Source organism: Amphiura filiformis, chromosome 2 (assembly GCF_039555335.1).
Source record: "Amphiura filiformis chromosome 2, Afil_fr2py, whole genome shotgun sequence".
Classification (NCBI taxonomy): domain Eukaryota; kingdom Metazoa; phylum Echinodermata; class Ophiuroidea; order Amphilepidida; family Amphiuridae; genus Amphiura; species Amphiura filiformis.
This window is the reverse complement of record NC_092629.1, coordinates 2671343-2690317: the sequence shown is the minus strand read 5'-3', so window position 1 is coordinate 2690317 and position 18975 is coordinate 2671343. Positions and strand designations below refer to the sequence as shown.

General features: G+C 36.7%; 1 protein-coding gene across 1 annotated transcript; it reads left to right on the top strand.

The window, feature by feature from the left end:
* Nucleotides 1–3445: 3445 nt before the first annotated feature.
* On the top strand, nucleotides 3446–18198 carry LOC140172556 (beta-1,3-glucan-binding protein-like). The gene is made up of 10 exons (XM_072195701.1): nucleotides 3446–3628; nucleotides 7458–7591; nucleotides 9776–9850; nucleotides 10420–10480; nucleotides 11881–12066; nucleotides 12496–12573; nucleotides 13566–13683; nucleotides 15161–15235; nucleotides 16101–16245; nucleotides 17675–18198. The coding sequence occupies exons 1-10, from the start codon at nucleotides 3568–3570 to the stop codon at nucleotides 17921–17923; spliced, it is 1182 nt and encodes a 393-aa protein (XP_072051802.1). The 5' UTR covers nucleotides 3446–3567; the 3' UTR covers nucleotides 17924–18198.
* The last annotated feature ends 777 nt before the right edge of the window (nucleotides 18199–18975 follow it).

The following is an 18975-nucleotide window of genomic DNA, read 5'->3' as shown; positions in this document are numbered from 1 at the left end:
CTTGAATCAAAATTGGTGTCTTACGGAGGTGTTGCAATTTCATACGCCGTGAATATATAATGACAGGGCATTACAAAGTAGCTGGTAATGAAGTTAGTTTAACGCTAAGACACTGGCGGTGACTAATTAGTCGATAACCAATGAAATGGACCGTATTTTCTTGCAGCAGATATGCGACGGTATCAGGTAAAATGAGCAATTTGTCGCTTAATTCGATTTACATTTATAATTGGTAGAAACTGACGAAGTCTATTATATTAATTGCATTGTTTACATTATCATTAACATATCTTATGAACATTAAATCCAATTTTGATGGAAATTTAGCATATTGTTGACAACTAATTAACGGAACTGGAAAGGAAAAAGTAAAACTGGTATCTCAGCGACAAGTTACTCAATTTGTTTGATAACATCACATAGTACGATGAATTTGATTGGTTCGTAATCAATTGTTATTATTATCATTGCAATTATGGAAATATTAACTACATGTATAGATAAATGCAATGTCATAAAGATATGATAACGATATTTATCAGGGCGTTCGAGAATTCTCGCATCTGGCGGCTTAGCTCGCTTGTTTGTTGTTGATTATCTTATTGAAACACATTTTACAAGTCATCTTCACGATTATAATTCATGAACATTACACTGCAAAAAATCCGGTGTTAAAAGTAACACCGAGGGTGTTGATATTAACATTGAGGTGGTGTCCTGAGAGGACCACACTCTTTGATGTTATCTAAACACCATTCCTAGTGTTAATTAATCAACACCCTTTGGGCGTTAATTAATAACACCCAATGTCCCTGAGCCGAGGTGCGTTTTTGGCTCTATTGGCCCCGTTACAAAAAAGAAGTGCACAAAATATATTTCCCAGTGCAATATATTAAATTTTACATGAAAATAAACAATTTTGGATTAAAAATGGATGGGATGACATTAACATGCGCCAGGAATTGTACTTGGACAGCCCAGTCAATAGGCGAGAGTGATAACCATTACAACACATGTTAATTTTAGGTGTTATTCTTACACCGGTTGGTGTTTTTCTTACATCTGATTTAACACTAGAGATACAACACCGTATTTAGTGTAATTACGTTCACAACGCTCATGTTTCTGCACTGACACCGGGTGATGTTTAACACCAAAAGTAACACCAAATGCTTAACACCAGCTCAGTGTTGCACATTTAACACCGGCGTTTTTGCAGTGTAATAAATGAAGTGAAATGACCTCAAATGGACCTTGGCCTTGATTGCATGAAGGCCTGAATGTTTTTTATCTACAAATTATGCCGAAAAAAATGAAAGCTAATTCGACTAATCTTTCACGTGATTGAGAGATGTGCTGATATAGTCCAGTCAATCTAAACAAATTAGTGGTGTCACCCACCACTAATTGCAACAGAATTTTTTACACTTTTATAATTTAAGAGATGTCCCCTGAAAAAAAAAAAAAAAATATACTAAAATATACTTGGTGGAAAGGTAGTTTTTGACGGGAAAAAGGTCATACAGGGGTCAAATTTCAAAATTGCTTTAATCTTTGTAAAAACTATACCACAGCATTCCTCTAGTCTTAAGGATTAAGAAAAATTATAGTTTGTCATATCTGTGATGTACCATTCTCAAGTTTTAAGCAAACAGGTCAAAGGTCACATTTTGGGCTCCACGTGGGTCAACTTCGAAAAAATGCTCTGATCTCCTTAAAAATGGTCTCAATGTGTTCGTACTTAAAAAAACTCCAAAATAAGAATAGTTTGCCGTATCTTGGATGTTTCGTTACCTATGTAGCAGGATAAAAGAGGTCATTGACCATTGAACTCTATTGACCCCGACCTAGTTTTCGATGTTACGCATGTAATTAAACAACCTAAACAGCGCAAATATTCTTTAAATGAATTATGTTTGCAAGCCGAACAATTTGAGACCATTTTGGTTAAAATCGGACAATTTTTAGTTTTTTGACCTCTGTTGAACCCAACATATGACCTTTGACCTTATCAGTTATAACTTAAGAACCGTACATCACAGATATGGCAAACTATATTTTTTTCTGAATCCTTATGACCAGAGGAATAATTTGGTATAGTTTTTAAAATGATTGGAGCAATTGTGAAATTTGGCCCCTGTATGAACTTTTCCCGCCAAAAACTACCTTTCCACCAAGTATATTTTAGTATACTTTTTGTATGCTGTTCAGGGACATCTCTGACATTCATAGCAGTGAACAAAATTCTGTTGCAATTAGTGGTGAGTCAAAACCCATTTTGACTGGACTAATATTACAAGTCATCTTTATGACTCATGAATATGAATAAATGAAGCAAAGTGACCTCAAAAAGACCTCGACCTTTATGTTTTAATCTACAAAGTCATGCCGTAAAAAAGTGAAATCTACTTGATTATTTGAAAGTTCGACGCGTCTTTCACGTGATTGGGAGATGAGTTGCACGTGACCTTGAATGTTATTTTTAGCCTTTTAAACGAAAATATAATGGGTGCTTGTATAATTTATTCTCATTGCTTTGATGAAACATTTTCTAATCCTTTTCCTTGTAGTCGTGTAAACATCTTATTGACATCAGAAGTGGTAATCCTTGAAGGGGAGCGAAAGTAGGGTCTTGCACTACTATATAGAACAACTTTCCTGCAACAAAAATATGACATGGTAAACTACACTAAAGTGTTGAAAATACATATAAATAAATAAGTATAAACGTACCAACCAGCAAGAAAAAATGAACGCGTCCGAAAGTACTGCGAGTAGTACGCGGAGTGCGCGCCCGTGCATGGTTTTCATTTTTCTAACGCTTGCTCTGATTGGTCCACGCTATCTAAGAGTGTATGAAAAGGTCATAATTCATGAACGGCTACTTTTTTGTTGTGCTGACTATAGTCGTAACTTTACGAAGGGTCCATGCAGGGTACATGTCAAAAACCTTTTAAGTGAAATGGATTTACGATGCATCGTATTAAAGTTACGATGGATTTTGAGACGAAGCGTCATAAATGTTTGTGAATGGTCTAAGTGTAATGTAATGTAATGTAATGTAATGTAATGTAATGTAATGTAATGTAATGTAATGTGATGTAATGTAATGTAATGCATTGTAATGCAATGCAATACAATGTAATGTAATGTAATGTAATGTAATGTAATGTAATGTAATGTAATGTAATGTAATGCAATGCAATGCAATGTAATGTAATGCAATGTAATGTATAGAAAACACCATGAACAAAATCGGATCCCCCAATTTTAACTCTCGTCGTCTCACGCCATGAATCATCAAATTGTCTATATTATATTTTACAAAATACTGTAAAAACAACAACTTGATAACAGGTCAAATCATCCCGGAAAGGAGTGGCTTCGTGCTTGGCAAATATTAATACAATAATATTCAGATATGATAACTACATCTACGATAAGATTGTTGCAAAACATATGTTTTGAACTGGCAATTTTCTCTTAAATGATTATATCACGTTGTGCAGACCTACAGACAGACTGTATGTCATCGACGGAGTAGCATCTCCTTGAAACATTTCCAAAATGGCAGTTGGTGTGACATGTATATGGCTAGCAGCCCTGCTGGCTCTATGTAGCGCTCAAGGTAAGTTTATGTTGAGTCATGAGGAATTGAGTCATGCGGTGGGGTCTATTCTACCTAAAATAGACTAAAGTTGATTATCAAGGGCGTGTCTAAAGGAGGAACATCCGATCATCGTCCTCATTCTTTTCTTATTTTTTTTCTCCATCTAAATGAAGATTTTGGTATCAGTAGAAAACTCTTTATTGTTCTCATTGATTTTGTGAAATATTAGGACTGAAATAAATTTTTATTTGAATTTATCAACCGAAACCATGGGAAAGGGTGAATTCGTATTGATTTTTCCTATATGTCTTTGTGGTAAATTCAATTTCCGAGTCCATATATTATTCATAAATGAGTTCACAATGTTTTTGCACAAAGGAAACCACCAACATGTCTTCCCGTATTGTCACATACCTCAATATAATCACCTCTGCATTCACTCCAATTCGCTGTAGAAGTGCCGTAAAGCTACCATAGCAATCGATGAAAACAAGTTTTGACTATATCGTCCTGCACTACAACTTTCACGAGGTACCTATGCATTGAGCCATATCATGCTGATCACTCGCACCTGTAAGATTAGTATCTTTGAAAAGAGCGGTATTGTATTCAATCTATGATTGCAGACATACATAGGTGATGAGTGCAGCCTGCTGGTAGTGCAGGGCGATATAGTCAAAAATTATATTTATCTATTGTTAATCCGACTATGACGTCACTTCTACAGCAAATTTCAGTAGAGTGTCTATGTATGTCATAACTTTACGATTCCTGTTGCAAATCGCTATCACTAATACAGGGTATATCAAAATAAAGTTACAGTTTGAACAATGCCACTAGATTAAAAAGTATGAGGTATTAGGGCAAAATAATTTAGTTGATAGCTGAATCAACATTGTGTCCTCCCACAACTGTAAAATCACTGGCATGTGACAATTAATAAGGGCTCCTTGGCTTTTTATAGTGAGCTGTGTAAAAAGCAATTGCGTGAAGTCAATTAAAATAACATGAAAATCACAGTTTCACCATTTACATCTACATAATTGACGGAACGCCTTGCATAACTGTTTGACAAATGTGATTGCTTTGGAGCACCAAACGAAATAGCTGCAAAGATCTCCTGATCTTATACTCCGAGTTTCTTCTTGTGGAAATCAAAGGTTTTCACAAGTCCTCCTGCAGACGTTGATGAACTCCAGAGACACATACCGTAATTGCACAAGTTGACATCCCCAGGCAGGATGCTTGTGGCGTACCCGGGGTAGATCGAGATTGTCAACTTTTGGCAACCAAATACCTGCAGGCGAAGTTCCCTTCCTTAGAATACATGATAACAGTGCATGATTGTAGCAAAGTTATTTTGATTCAATTCCAATTAAATTATTGATCAACTAAAATAATAATTTCAATTTAATTCAATTCAATGCATCGAAATGCATCGAAAAATGACCAAAATCAATTCCGATTCCAGTGTATCGAAATAACACTACTGCAGGCGAAGTTCACTTCCTTAAAATTACACGATTTACAACTCATTAACCTATCTGGGTCGTGTACTACCTCTGGCCAAATGACAATTTGTTTATGTGGTTACCACAGTGACAGATAGAAAAGTAAAACTGTAAACTTTTATTTAGGTACAGGTAACGTAATGTTGTAAATGACGTAAAGGTCCTAAAACTCAATTTATACTCAATCGCTTTTGTAAAATAGCGAATTGCACGCATGCCCAGTGTGCCAAATCGCCATCGTTTTTGCACACGGAATATGCCCGCGATTTAGTTTTCTGCAAAAAGCGATTGATTATATAATAAATTCGACGACGAATATTTGCTTACTGCGCGAATTAAAAGTATAAGCTAAAAACTTAGGCAGTTAGGACGCTGGACAACCGATTGTTATTGTTCTGCAAGGCTCACTCAGTCATTTAATAAGGCAATACAAACGATCGAATTTGGTATTCAAATGAACAAAATTTTGAGTTACACCTTTTCAGTGTAAAATTTTTGTTCTCGGCCAAATGAAAAGCAATAATTTTCATTTTTCAGTGAATGTCAGGAAAAACTGTAATGCTTGATACTGTATTTTTTTTCAAATCTTAGTGTTAAACTTAGTCGTGAAATTCAGTCTGCCCGCGAGCCTTTTTTTGGATCAACCTTTTAGCTTTTCAAAGTAATATTATAGTTCGCTATAGAAGAATTTTTCCCAACTTTCTAACGCACATCACCGTGAGCGATATATCATAGTTTTGTCAGAATTTCCGTTTTGATTCCATAATTTTTGACTACCAGCTGAAAATTTTTCAAATCCACGCGTGAAATCTTAGGCTAATACTAGCATTGTGGATCGATATCTCTGGGTGCCCGGCCTGGATACAGTGTTGCCAGAACTTCAATATATCAAAGAAATTACCTAGTGTTTCAATTGTCATGAAGGTGACTGGGTATAGTGCCTTTTGTTTGTGTTTGTTTGAAATTGCTTAAACCCACCGAAAGTCATAATGAAGCAGCCAAAACAATACAAGGTTAAACATGGAAGTTTATAACAACCTATTATAATGACCTAAAGGAAAAAATCATTTATGGCAACAATGAGCCTTGCATTGTAAGTCATGGTTAAAATGTGTTGAGTACCCACCCCACCCCCATAGACCTACATAATATTACATACCGGTACCTTATAATATTTATATAGCACGGCTATAGCTATACATTTAGAAAGTAGGTCCTATAGCGCTAAATTATGACAAATTGGCCTACACAAACCCGAACGCAAGTCTGAAGGGTATAATGAAAATGCCAACCCGCGATGGGGGGAGGGGGGTCATTCAAAATTCACCTGGAGATAGGAGGGACAGAAAATTAAAATCCCCTCTAATAACACGCGAATATTTCTAGGTTTGGACAGTGGATTTTCCCATGGACCTCATCCTAGGTAAATAAACAAACAAACAAACAGACAAAATGGTTTTCATAATCATGGAATCCATAGCCCCTATAAATTGAAATTGCAGGCTATCACGGGAGCAAATTTCCAAAATTCACCTCATTTACCAGAATTGGGGATTTGGGCTACCAAATCGCTGGTCAGGCAATCCTGGTTTTCAATGGAAAAGGGAGCTGGTTGACAACAATTGAAATATCGATTATTTCTGCTGGTTGGTCTCGAGATAAAGTACTGAGTTTGACATTTTCGGAGCATGAAGGGAAAAAGTGTAAAATCAAAACGGAAATTCTGACAAAACTATAATGTATAGACCCACACGATGTGCTTTACAGAGGTGGGAAATATCTTTCTTTAGCAAACTATATTAGTTTGAGACGCTAAAAAATGAATTCCGTAAAAAGCTCGCGGGCGAACTAAAGGCCTATAAAAATCAAAAATATCACACTAAAAGACAAAATATGATGCTTGAATTTTAACACCAGGATTTAAAAAAATGTATATCCAAGCACTATGTCTTTAACTGACATTACTGAAGAAAAAAAAATATTGCTTTATATTTGACCGAGAAAATAAATTTTATAGCAAAAAGGATTTTAACATGTATCGATCGACTTTTAGCGCGACTATGCATTTCTAAAGAATTGGTTGTCCAGCGTCCTAACTGTAGGGGTCATAAATGCATTGATTCGGATATTTACACTGCCTGATCTCCTCATGAATTATAAACAATTTTAAAGTGACAGAAGCAAACAACCAAGTAATTCCAAATCATTGTACCACTTTTAGGCAAATGATTCAACAATTACGTAATGTATGCGGGACTGTTTATGTTTTCTGATTTGCATCACGGTCATCATTTCGAGAATTACTGAAATGATCTACTAATACCCCTTTATTTCAGATTGCAGCCGATACCCATGTGATTCAGGATGCAACATGGGCGTAGCTCCGTGTAACGGTCTTATCTTTGAAGACACATTTGATAGTTTTGATCTCTATACCTGGGAACACGAGATTACTGGTGGTGGAGGAGGGGTAAGTACGCTTGATATAATAGCTGGTATGACTGGTAGCAGTTATTCATTAACTTTATAATCATTAACTTTAAGGGACAGTGCAATAATTATGTGCCCCTGGTAGAGTAAGCTCTCTGAACGAAGTACACACAATTTCTTGTTCGTTCTCTCCCTTACACATGTCAAAATGCGCGATCTTATATTCCAAACCTTAAAAGAAGCGTAATCCGATTTTACATGATCAGTTTTCTATCTTAGATTGAAGCCTACCATCAAAACAATATGTTTTCAAATTTTTAGTTGTATTGCATGAGGGTCACTCCATATGAAATCAAGGAGGCGCCCCACCTGACCCCCTCAGATTTGCTTTATATTTTAGTCATATGTTGTACCTGTAAAAATATTAAAAACCTGCAAATTTGAGGTCTGTAGCTCTTACGGATTTTTTGTGGCAGCCATTTAAAGTTGGAGTAGGGGTCTAAATTTGGACCCAAAAGTTGCCCTTTAAATAAATTTCATCTTTGGGAGTCTGTGCCTTCTTTATAAAAAGAAAGAGAGGTCTGAAACTTTGTATACATACTAAATGCATGCCCAATTTGTCAAAAAATAAAAAATAAAAAATTTCTGTAATTGCGCGTTGTGTCACGGGGTCATTAAATATGCAAGAAAAAATGTAATGTTTTGTAAACTGGCAAGTTTAACCCCCTAAATTCACATTTTTGTCAGATTAATTATTTTTTGTTTTCACTGATGCTATATATAGGATACATACAATGCATATCCAAAAAATTGAGGTCACATCTCATTTACATTTCGAACAGCGGCCTCACGAAGATGAAATTTATTGCAAATTCAACATTTTCAGAGGGCCCAAAGTCGATGTGGTCCACCTTCAAAATTTATAAAACATCACTTTTATATAACTAGTAGTCTTATTACAACTTTGCTAAGTCCAAGTAATTGTATAGGTTGACTTCATATAAAATGACAAGCCCAAAGTTGACCATTTTCTTATGACTGCATGTTTTATTTTTTGACAAATTGGGCATGCAGTTAGTGTGTATACAAAGTTTCAGACCCCTCTCTCTTTTTATAAAGAAGGCACAGCCTCCCAAAGATGAAATTTATTTAAAGGGCAACTTTTGGATCCAAATTTAGACCCCCCTACTCCAACTTTAAATGGCTGCCACAGAAAATCCTTAAGAGCTACAGACCTCAAATTTGCAGGTTTTTAATATTTTTACAGGTACAACATATGACTAAAATATAAAGCAAATCTGAGGGGGTCAGGTGGGGCGCCTCCTTGATTTCATATGGAGTGACCCATGAGCAGTTTTGATATAAGAGGCAAAAACGTGAATAACAAACGAAAAATATCTCGGGTGTTAAATTTCACTGGGATAATGAGAAAAATATGAGCTTTCTCAATTTTGAGGTTGTCGATCGATTCAAGAACCTTTAAATGGTCTAAAAGCTGTTGAGAGCATAACGTTTTCAGACAACTTCAATATTTGTATTAGGCGACAAAACACTGAAACACACCCAAAAAACCACTGCTCTACAGGCTGACGGAATTGGGATTTGTTTTCTGGAAGAAAAAAATACTGAAAGCTTCACAAATCTGAATTTGTATAAATTATATCGGAATCTGTGTTTGTACATGTATTGGAAATACCGCGCAGAAATGGAAGTTCGTCTACGCCGTGGCGCACTACGTGGAAATATTTGGTGACGCGATCTCAAAGACGGACGCTTAACTTCTCAATTGATTTATAAACTGTTTTAAGCGATTATAGACAATGTTACATAATATTTGGTCCTAAACGGATGTTTAAATGTTGGTTTATTGGTTTAACCACATAAGAACTCCCTGCCTATTGGTCAAAAAGAAGTTTCATTATCAATTGGACCAATCAGCAACATTGTTAAAATAATATCACCAGCCAAAAAATTGGGGTGAATTATTTGCAAAGCTCCATTCTGATTGGTGATTAAAATGAAGATATCATGTAATGGACCAATCAGAGGCAATGTTAGATCGGCAGGTAGTGCTCTGGAGGTTACATTTTTTCTAACGATAGCTGCCTCATGAGGCTTGTAAACTTGTTTTTCAAGGAAATCTGTCATCCATGATCCACCCATTATCAAATTATAATATCCCTCAAATTTACAACACGTAATCGGTTCATTTTTTTCTTCACAGAATTGGGAATTCCAGTTTTACATCAACAACCGCACCAACAGTTATACACGTGATGGCATCCTTTATCTAAAGCCTGTAAGTATGCAAGTTGAAAAGCATTTATACAAGTAAGCATTTTTAAATGCTTACTTAAAATTATTCAAGTTATTTTATTTGCTAAAACTAAAATGGCGCGTATGAGCATATTCAACAACTATAGGATGCGCAAAAGAGGTGGTGTTGGTGTTGGAGAAGGAGGAGATGGAGGAGGAGGAGGAGGAGGAGGGTGAGGATGAGAAGGAGGAAGAGGAGGTGCAGGAGGGTGAGGAAGAGGATGAGGAGGAGGGAGAGGAGGAGAAGGAGGAGGAGGAGGAGTTAAAGTTTATCATTACAGAAAAGCATTTAGCCCGCATTTGCTCACAGTTGTAGATATAACCATTTTATCGTGACATGCATTTTTCGCATTTTTTGAGTGTTTGCCAAAAAACCGTGTTTGCCGGCTTATTTTCATCATTTTGTTGCGTAACAGCAGAAGTCACGGCAGTAAACTTACCGGAAGTGAGCTAAGTTGCCGTCGTATGCGTAGTAGCAGGTACACATAGTTATTAGTACTTGAGAATCCTTGAAAAGGTGCTCTTTTTAATTTTCTATCCATTTTTGTACAGACTCTAGCGGAAGATACCTACGGAGAAGGATGGGCTCAGTATGGGACTCTCAATCTGTGGGGTAAAATATTCATGCTCACAACTTTATAAAATCATATAGTAACATTTCCATAAAAATAGATTAGTATTTCTTTTTTATAAAATGTTAGCTTTTACTGTCAGATATGTCCCCTTTAATTTTGTGCCGAACAATTAAGGTAAAGCAAAGAAAATGGGAATTTACTATTAGCCCCGATATATCGTCGGTTGTGCTACATCGTGTACGTGTTCGACTAATAATATGTCAATCGATCGTAATAAGTAAACGACGCTGCCTGTGCTTTATTTAATATCTCGGATTTTGACTAAAGTACGGCACCTCAAGTTATTGCAGGGTATTTTACCAAAAGCGTGGAACAGCTACGCGTAGCTTCTTTCTCGTTACGAGCAGCTGTTTGACCAATCAAAATAGTCAAATTTAATCACGTGGTTGGGTCGTTAGCTGCGCGTAGTATAGTTATAGGTATCCTCTTTCACAATTATTATCTTGTAATTAATTTACGGAATTAGCATAGATAACGAACGGGTAAAGGAGGCCAAATCACAGCACGTGTCAAGAGAACATGTTGCTAATGCCTGGCTAAAATGACACAAAGCATATTTATTTAGTGTTTCCAAGTTTACACCGTGTTTAATAGCAAGTAACTTTATACTCGGGCTGTATTAGCGGTGCAGGGGATATGAAGGTCAAACAACAACTACTACTGATGTAAAGCGCTGTGTAAAGATATTGCAGGGAAAGCGATATCACATGCCACTGTGTAAATATGGAGAGAGTAAAATGGGTCATCATTTTTTTCGGAACGGGGTGGGGGGGTTCCTAAATTTACAAAAGGTCGGCGTCAATAAATTGCGGCCCTCACTATTTCGGCATCAAAATGTTATGACCCCCGACTCCCACCACCGATACACCTTACCCCCTAGACAGGCTAAAATTGTATTGAAATCAGTCTTTTGAATACAATAAACACACTATATGTAGTCATCTTGTGACTCCCTACATTTTGTCATTATCAATTTATGACCCCTCCCCTTATTTTTCTTTCCAAAAAGTATGACCCCCTATATTTGGGATCCCCACCCGAAGAAAAGGAAAGCCCCCTAAATATAGAACAATCATCATCCTCTTCAGATATTACTTTAATAGCACCTATACCATTTTTTGCTGATATACAACAGATATTTTCATTTACAAAAATTAACAACGTAATATTTGTGAGAGAGGATGTTTACATCAGCTCCACGTGTTTAAAACCGCGAATCTGATTGGTTAATAAGCTGCACGTAACGAGAAAGAAGCTGCGCGTAGCTAGTCCCACGTTCTGAGCCGCTTAGCTTGCCATAGACGTCCTCCTCACTAAATGTTACAATATGGCTTTAAGTTTTAATCAATTTTTTCAATTCAATTGAATTTGATTTTAGGTTCATCTCCTGCTAACTTATGTACTGGCCATGCCTGGTGGGGCTGTGAAAGAAGTGCTGATGGGGTCAATAATTATGTTAACCCCATACAATCGGCTCGTATAAGGACTGTCAACTCATTCGGATTTACTTATGGAAAGGTCGAGGTCTCCGCTAAGCTGCCAAGAGGAGACTGGATATGGCCTGGTAAGTCTAATAATAACGCTTAAAAAATAATTGATATGTCGATGTCGACAAGGGCAAGTCAACTTATTTCTTTGTAGCCTAGTGTTACTCTGTGTTACTTTAACCATTGATCCCCCCAAAACCAAGACGTACTTCAAAATATCGGGTTGAACTTTGACCCGCACAGTGCAACGAATAAGGGAGGTGTCCAAAAATGGGGGGGGGGGGGGTAAAGATATCGTCAACCCCAGTATTTTTGGGGAAAGTGGTTGGTGGGGTCCAGTCCTTTTTGTATCTGCTCTCGTGATTATTGGAAAAACTGGACATGAACGCAGTAATTTTCCGTTACCATTTACACACACGTATTAACAAATTATTAACCACGCCGCTAACCAAAGCCTTGATACCTCTCTATGCAAATGTCATCGTTTTCTGCCATATTATTTGCAGCTATTTGGCTTCTCCCTGTCAATAACGGATATGGTGAATGGCCAGCATCAGGGGAAATTGATCTCCTCGAGTCACGTGGTAAGTTGATGATCATGATGCTGACGACGATGATGATGAGATAGATTACGCAATGCTTTGTTCCTTTGATGCCGATTTAATTTTTCGATTCAGGCGCTTCATTTAAATAATCAGAAGCTGTAGGCCTATTCATGACCTTTATATAACCCGACATTTAAAACGTTTTTGCCAAAACCAAAACCCAAAATATTGTTTTTTACGTTTTGCTGGGTAGCCTAAATTTTTCATTTTTGAAATGCTCTTTTTTCCATCCAATTCGGTATAAGTAAAGTCGCATCGTTTCAAAATAAGGTATCAAAATACGCAGAACATCTATTCCATCTATGGACATTAATCCATCTATTGATTACTTTATTTTGTAATTTAGGTTGAGTGTTTTTAAGATATTGCTTTCCTTTTATTGCAGTATAATTATAATAATCACACAATAACTACTATTCTGCTACAACAACCTCTATCGGTAGTTTGGTTTTCCTTATTTGACTGTCATCTACTTTCTAAATAGCCAACGTTTCGCAGATCATTTTTAAATTTGCCGTGAAGTTGCTCAGATCTCAACATATTTGTGGTTATAATAGTACCAAACTATCTTTGGAACAACAAAAACTTCTTAGGTCTGAAGGTCACTAACTTTTCTTTCTTGATTTTTTTCCGAAAACATATATATATTTTAATAAGTAATAAAACCGGGTCTCTAAGTTAATTGGACAGACAATAACTGAAATTGCACGCACCTTTGCTTTTGGATCAGAGGTCAAGTAAAGGTACAGGGTCAGGGTATCTCTGAAAAAAACTCTACCGTTAGGCATTGCAATGTTTAGTATCATAGTGTCTGAACCAACCAAGGTTTTATATAATATGTAACAGCTTTTATATGCAGTTGAACATTATGCGCGATTCTTTAGATGCTGCGTATATTAAAATTATATGCCTACATAAAATAAAATAAAAAGTAGGCTAATATGTTTATGATATTATATAACACATTTCAGGCAATCGAAATTATTATGACTGGGAAGGCACCTCTCTTGGAGTTGATCACATGGGATCTACTATGCATTGGGGACCATTTTATCCGTACAATGCGTATTACTTGACACAAGGCTTAAAGTAAGTTAACCCATCTTCCCCTGGGTAGGCCTATGGTATGCCACAAGGACCTATCCTAGGTCCAAGTTATGCGGCATCTCCTTTTGGAGTTGATCATATGGGGACTATGCATAGGTACAATGCGTATTATTTGACACAAGGCTTAAAGTAAGTTAACCCATCTTCACCTATTTATGGTATACCACCACGGACCTATCCTAGGTCCCTATTATGGTGTACCTCTCTTGGAGTTGATCACATAGGTTCTACTATGCATTGGGGACCATTTTATCCTTAACATGCATATTATTTGACACAAGGCTTAAAGTAAGTTAATCTATCTTCACCTGGTTATGGTATGTTACAAGGACCTATCCTAGGTCCCTATTATGGTGTACCTCTCGTGGAATTCATCACATGGGATCTACTATGCATTGAGGACCATTTTATCCTTACAATGCGTATCATGTGATACAAGGCTTAAAGTAAGTTTACCCATCTTCACCTGGTGATGATATGCCACAAGGACATATCCTAGTTTCAAGTTATGGGACACCTCTCTTGGAATTAGTGGGTTTTAGCGGGTTCGCCGTCGGACAAGTTTAGAACTGTCAAGCTTTCGTCAGGAGTAGCTCTGACTTCTTCAGGACAAAGTACTTAAGAATGAGATTTGTAGGCCGCCCCTAATGATGGCCCTGAAAAGATCCGTTCACTGATGACTGGCCCTTGTCAATAGAAAACAAGCAGATCTCGCCTATCTGCTAAATTTGAAGGTTTGGTGGCTCTGAAAAGAGCCGTTCAGTAAATCCGGATGGCCTAAAGTGGACCTAAAGTTTAGCCTGAGTCAGGGCTCTGAAAAAGGTAAACCCGGTCCCCCACTGACCAACAAAATCTTCTATTTAAAATAGTGACCAGTTAAAAGGTCCCATTTCATCAAGATTTTCAAGGGCGTTATTATTGATATTTTCACATGAAGTAGTTCAGTGTTTTATTTTTGAAATATCAGGGCTTGCTCGAGGATGGCAACACATGATAGTTTACTAGTTTCTACCGATATTTATTTTTACGGCATAATAATACTATAATAGACAGGTTGTGCAAATCATCTCTTGGAGACGCGAGACGTGAAAGTGACGTCATCAGTTTATGCGGATCCTTTGTTTCACAACGAATAAACAGCCATTCATCACGGATTCAAAGTTTATAATCCAAGACCGAGTTAAAAAGCTAGTTTGCGTATGACGTCCTGTCAACGAGACTCAAAATGCCGTGACTGCGCAGGTCAGCACCCAATCACGCCGCGCCTTTACCCTGACGTCATAAGCAAATTAGATTTTTAATTGGGTCTTGGATTATAGTGTTTCCTCGATACCACTCCTACCTCGAGAGTTGCCGTTATGAATAGTTCACGGTTTTGTGTGTGACGACACTCTTCTCCCGGAGATAATTTGCACAGCTTCTCAAATGATTCCCTTGATGGTTTGTATTTCTTTTCTAGACACGCACCCAATGGCGAAGACTATGGAACAAAGTTCCATAAATACGTCGTCGAGTGGACTTCTACCGACATATCGTAAGTATGGGAAGGGGGTGAGCGCTCAACTTTAGACTAATATGTGCCTATCAATAGAACAACATTTTAGGAGTCGAATTTATACCCAATGATCCCTTTTTTGAAGTTCTGCCCGATGTCCCACTTTCTTTATGTTCAGCTACCCAAGGAGCCCCTCTTTTCTAGAATATTCTCATCAAAAATGCCATAAAATAATGCAGAAAGCTCACAATTATTTTATATCAGCAATTTGTATTGTAACAACATTTTCGAAATGGCCCTTTTCCCCCCAATTTTTTTTAATACAATAATTACACACTGTAAAGGAATTGTTCTTCCCAGTGAACCCTTTTTTCAAACGTTTCTACATAAGGAAACCCTTTTTAAACCATAGGAACTGGTAGGCACATAGCCGTAACTTCTAAAGTGGGGTGCACCACTCGTATTAAACTGTAACCTCCAAAAGTGAGGATTTTTTTCTCATTTTTAAACTTCCCCTAAATCATGCCTCAGCTGGTAATACTACTACTACTACAGTTTACAGTTATAAGTCAGAACAGGAATAATTTGAACTGTTTAGAATGTTGCGTTACTTGTTATTTAGGAAATGCGGCAAAAACGTCAACTGCCAATACACCGCCATGTAATCTATTTACTACAACCTATTTTGTGATGTTCCTAGGTAACAAAGCGTTTAAACGCAGTACAGACTTCATTTTCTGATTTATCTTTATATGACGAACAGTATAAGACCAGTTTGGTTGAAATCGCAGCACTCTTCAGTGTTAATTTGAACCACGTAGGCCCGAAAATAATATGTGACCGTTGACCTTTTTGCTTACAACGTGAGAAAAATAGTAACTATATAATCCATTTTCTTCCAAAGATTCTTCCTCGATGATGAATTAGTTGTGAGAGTTGATCCTGGCCAAGGCGGCTTCTATGACTTTGGTGGTTTTCCAACACAAATTCCCAATACCGACAATCCATGGGAAAACTCACCCAACAAAATGGCGCCTTTTGATCAAGATGTAAGTAGGCTATACTATAAGATATCGTAATTGAAGCAGCCAAGGCTCATAACCCATAATCGATTGAATTCCCTTAAAACGAGGGATCAATATTTGACATTTATATAAATTTAGATTTTTATTTTTGCCTCCCTTCTTGCACATGTGCCTGTCGGGAAAACAACATCCTGTAAAAAGAACACGTGCATTAATTTCAAGACACAATCACAATTTAATCAACTGTCACTGTTTTCAATTTTAACACGGAACGCAACGAGAAAGACGCGGCCTAGTAGGGGCAGATGGATCATGCAACCCCAATATGATAATATTTTCTCTAATATCTGAATATCCCAGGATCAATCCCTAGATGTTCGGTGAATTTTTTCTCTGGCTGTCATTTATCTACGTGGAGACTTACACCACATTTCGCCATACTGCATTCTAGAAACGCTTGCTGTTAGAATAAGAAAAATTTTAATGCTAATTTATTGCACATTCTAGGGAAGCGTGGTAACCTTTTTAAAATAACCGAGTGAGAGGGTTTTCAAGAAAATATTTTTCCTGTCAAAACTGAAGCATCCTCTGTATAAAAGAAAATATGAATATTAAGTGCACATCATATATAACGATGCGTGATACCCAATTGTAGCGCATTTGATGTCGTTTAAGAGGCAGAGAATTTTATTTCAATTTTATATACGCCAAAATATTTTTTTAATTGAGCAAGAATAAGGATAGAAAAATTCTATGTGAATATTACATTAGACCCAACCAAAGATTACTGTTTCGTTTTTATGGTAATCTAATATTTTATTTCCTGAAAAAACATTAAGGGTCTAATGTCGATTATTCACATACTTGATCAAAACATCGAACGTTTATACAAGAACAATGGTAGGTTCCTCTATAGTATTTTACTGACCATGGAAATGTACTGACACACGAGCACGTGTCAAAATCGATATAATGTATTGTTGATTGATAATATCCATATAGACGCCCATTTATCATGTTTATTGTTGGATTTTGTTGTATAGGCCTATAGAACACGCATCAGTTAACAACAATTGAGCGCTAATAATACACATTAATGTTTTTAGGTAAATAAAATTCCAAAATATGGTACGTTTTCTGCCTTTGCTTGTCACGTGGTAGGCCTATGTTGAAGTTGCGATTATATCTTCAAATAAGTTTCAAATGGATTGCAACAAGACAAGTGGCCGAGTGGTCTAAGGCGTTGGGTTCATAGTGTGTCCAAAGTAGTGCGCCGTGAGTTCGAACCCCGCCTCCGTCAAACTTTAATGAAGTAAAATTAAAATTAAAATTTTACTTAAAAAAAATTTCATATTGGGGAAATGTGACTGGCAGTGTATGGCGTGGAGTGGTGTGGTGGAGACTTGTATCAAAAACAGTTTCATAATTAACTTATTCTTCTTCTTCATTCCAGTTCCACCTGATAATGAACGTCGCTGTAGGGGGCACAGGAGGTTACTTTCATGACAGTATAACTAACGAGCCATATCCGAAACCATGGAGTGACTCCTCGGGTACTGCACCCAGGGATTTCTGGCTAGCTAAAGACCTATGGTATCCCACTTGGAACCCAACTGAAAGAAATGGGGAAGACGCGGCCATGCATGTGGACTACGTGAGAGTATGGGCAGATGGGACATACACACCAACCCCCATCCCATAAACGATGATAATAATGATTTTCCTGTAGTAATATGTGATGCGATCAAGCAAAATCAGTCGGAACTCGGCAATAATAAATTTTCACTTTCTTAGAGGATAGTAAAAAGCATTTACAAAGCTGGATTTGGCAGAAAACCCATTTGAAATTGAACAACTAGTTCCAAAGATATGAGCAGTTACAGAGTTTCTAAAACAACAGGAAACAAAAGGAAATATTTCCTTTGTTTGGCTATATCTCAAAATCAATATTTCCGAGTTCCGACTGATTTTGCTTGAACGCATTACATATCACTGTAGAATATGTGCTCTAATTTTATAGAAATATGTAGTAGCAAGGTTGCCGAATTTGATTAAATGAGGTTCATTACGGACGAGTATTTCTAGCGTTCTTGCCGGAACTATCCGTAACATTACAGAACAATATTGAATACATTGATTATAATTAATTCTGTTAATTCTGACGATATCGCGAGATTAAAACTAAAATCTATTGAATTCTGAAGGTTAATTTTCATGTAAAATCCGTGGGGGTTACGGTTTCAATAAAAACCATGAAAATCAAGTATTCAGCAAAATAAAAGCTGAGTTTATAATATCATTACTTCTGCAACAATGTTGGTAGCCGTGTAAATTTGTGGATAAAATAAAGATCATGATACAAATATTGAGTAAAAGTGGATTTAAGAATACTTCATAATATAATTTGATTATTAAACCATTAAGCAGCGAGTATTGAGTACTTTTATATTGATTGTAGTAAAATATGATTGAAAATTTAAGCTACGAGGCGTCTGACAATTTTTCCACAAAAGTCATTTCAGTAAATAATGACGGTCCTTTGTTTTTACACTTCATTACGTTATCTCTGCCAATACAAAGTTTGCACTTTTACTTCTTAACTTCAGTTTGCATTGAGATATTCTACAAACAGGTTGCCATTTGTCGGATGTGTCAATGAGTTAGATAGCGCTGCGCAATAGGAACACTAGCAGAAATTTAAAATTCGTTAAAAACGATAATTACTGAAAATTTTCTCATTTCTATGAAACGTTA

Coding starts and splice junctions, on each gene's coding strand:
- LOC140172556 (XM_072195701.1), top strand. CDS start 3,568: ATGGCAGTTGGTGTGACATGTATATGGCTAGCAGCCCTGCTGGCTCTA. Junction 7,592..9,775: donor TTACTGGTGGTGGAGGAGGG/GTAAGTACGCTT, acceptor TTTTCTTCACAG/AATTGGGAATTCCAGTTTTA. Junction 10,481..11,880: donor TGGGACTCTCAATCTGTGGG/GTAAAATATTCA, acceptor ATTTGATTTTAG/GTTCATCTCCTGCTAACTTA.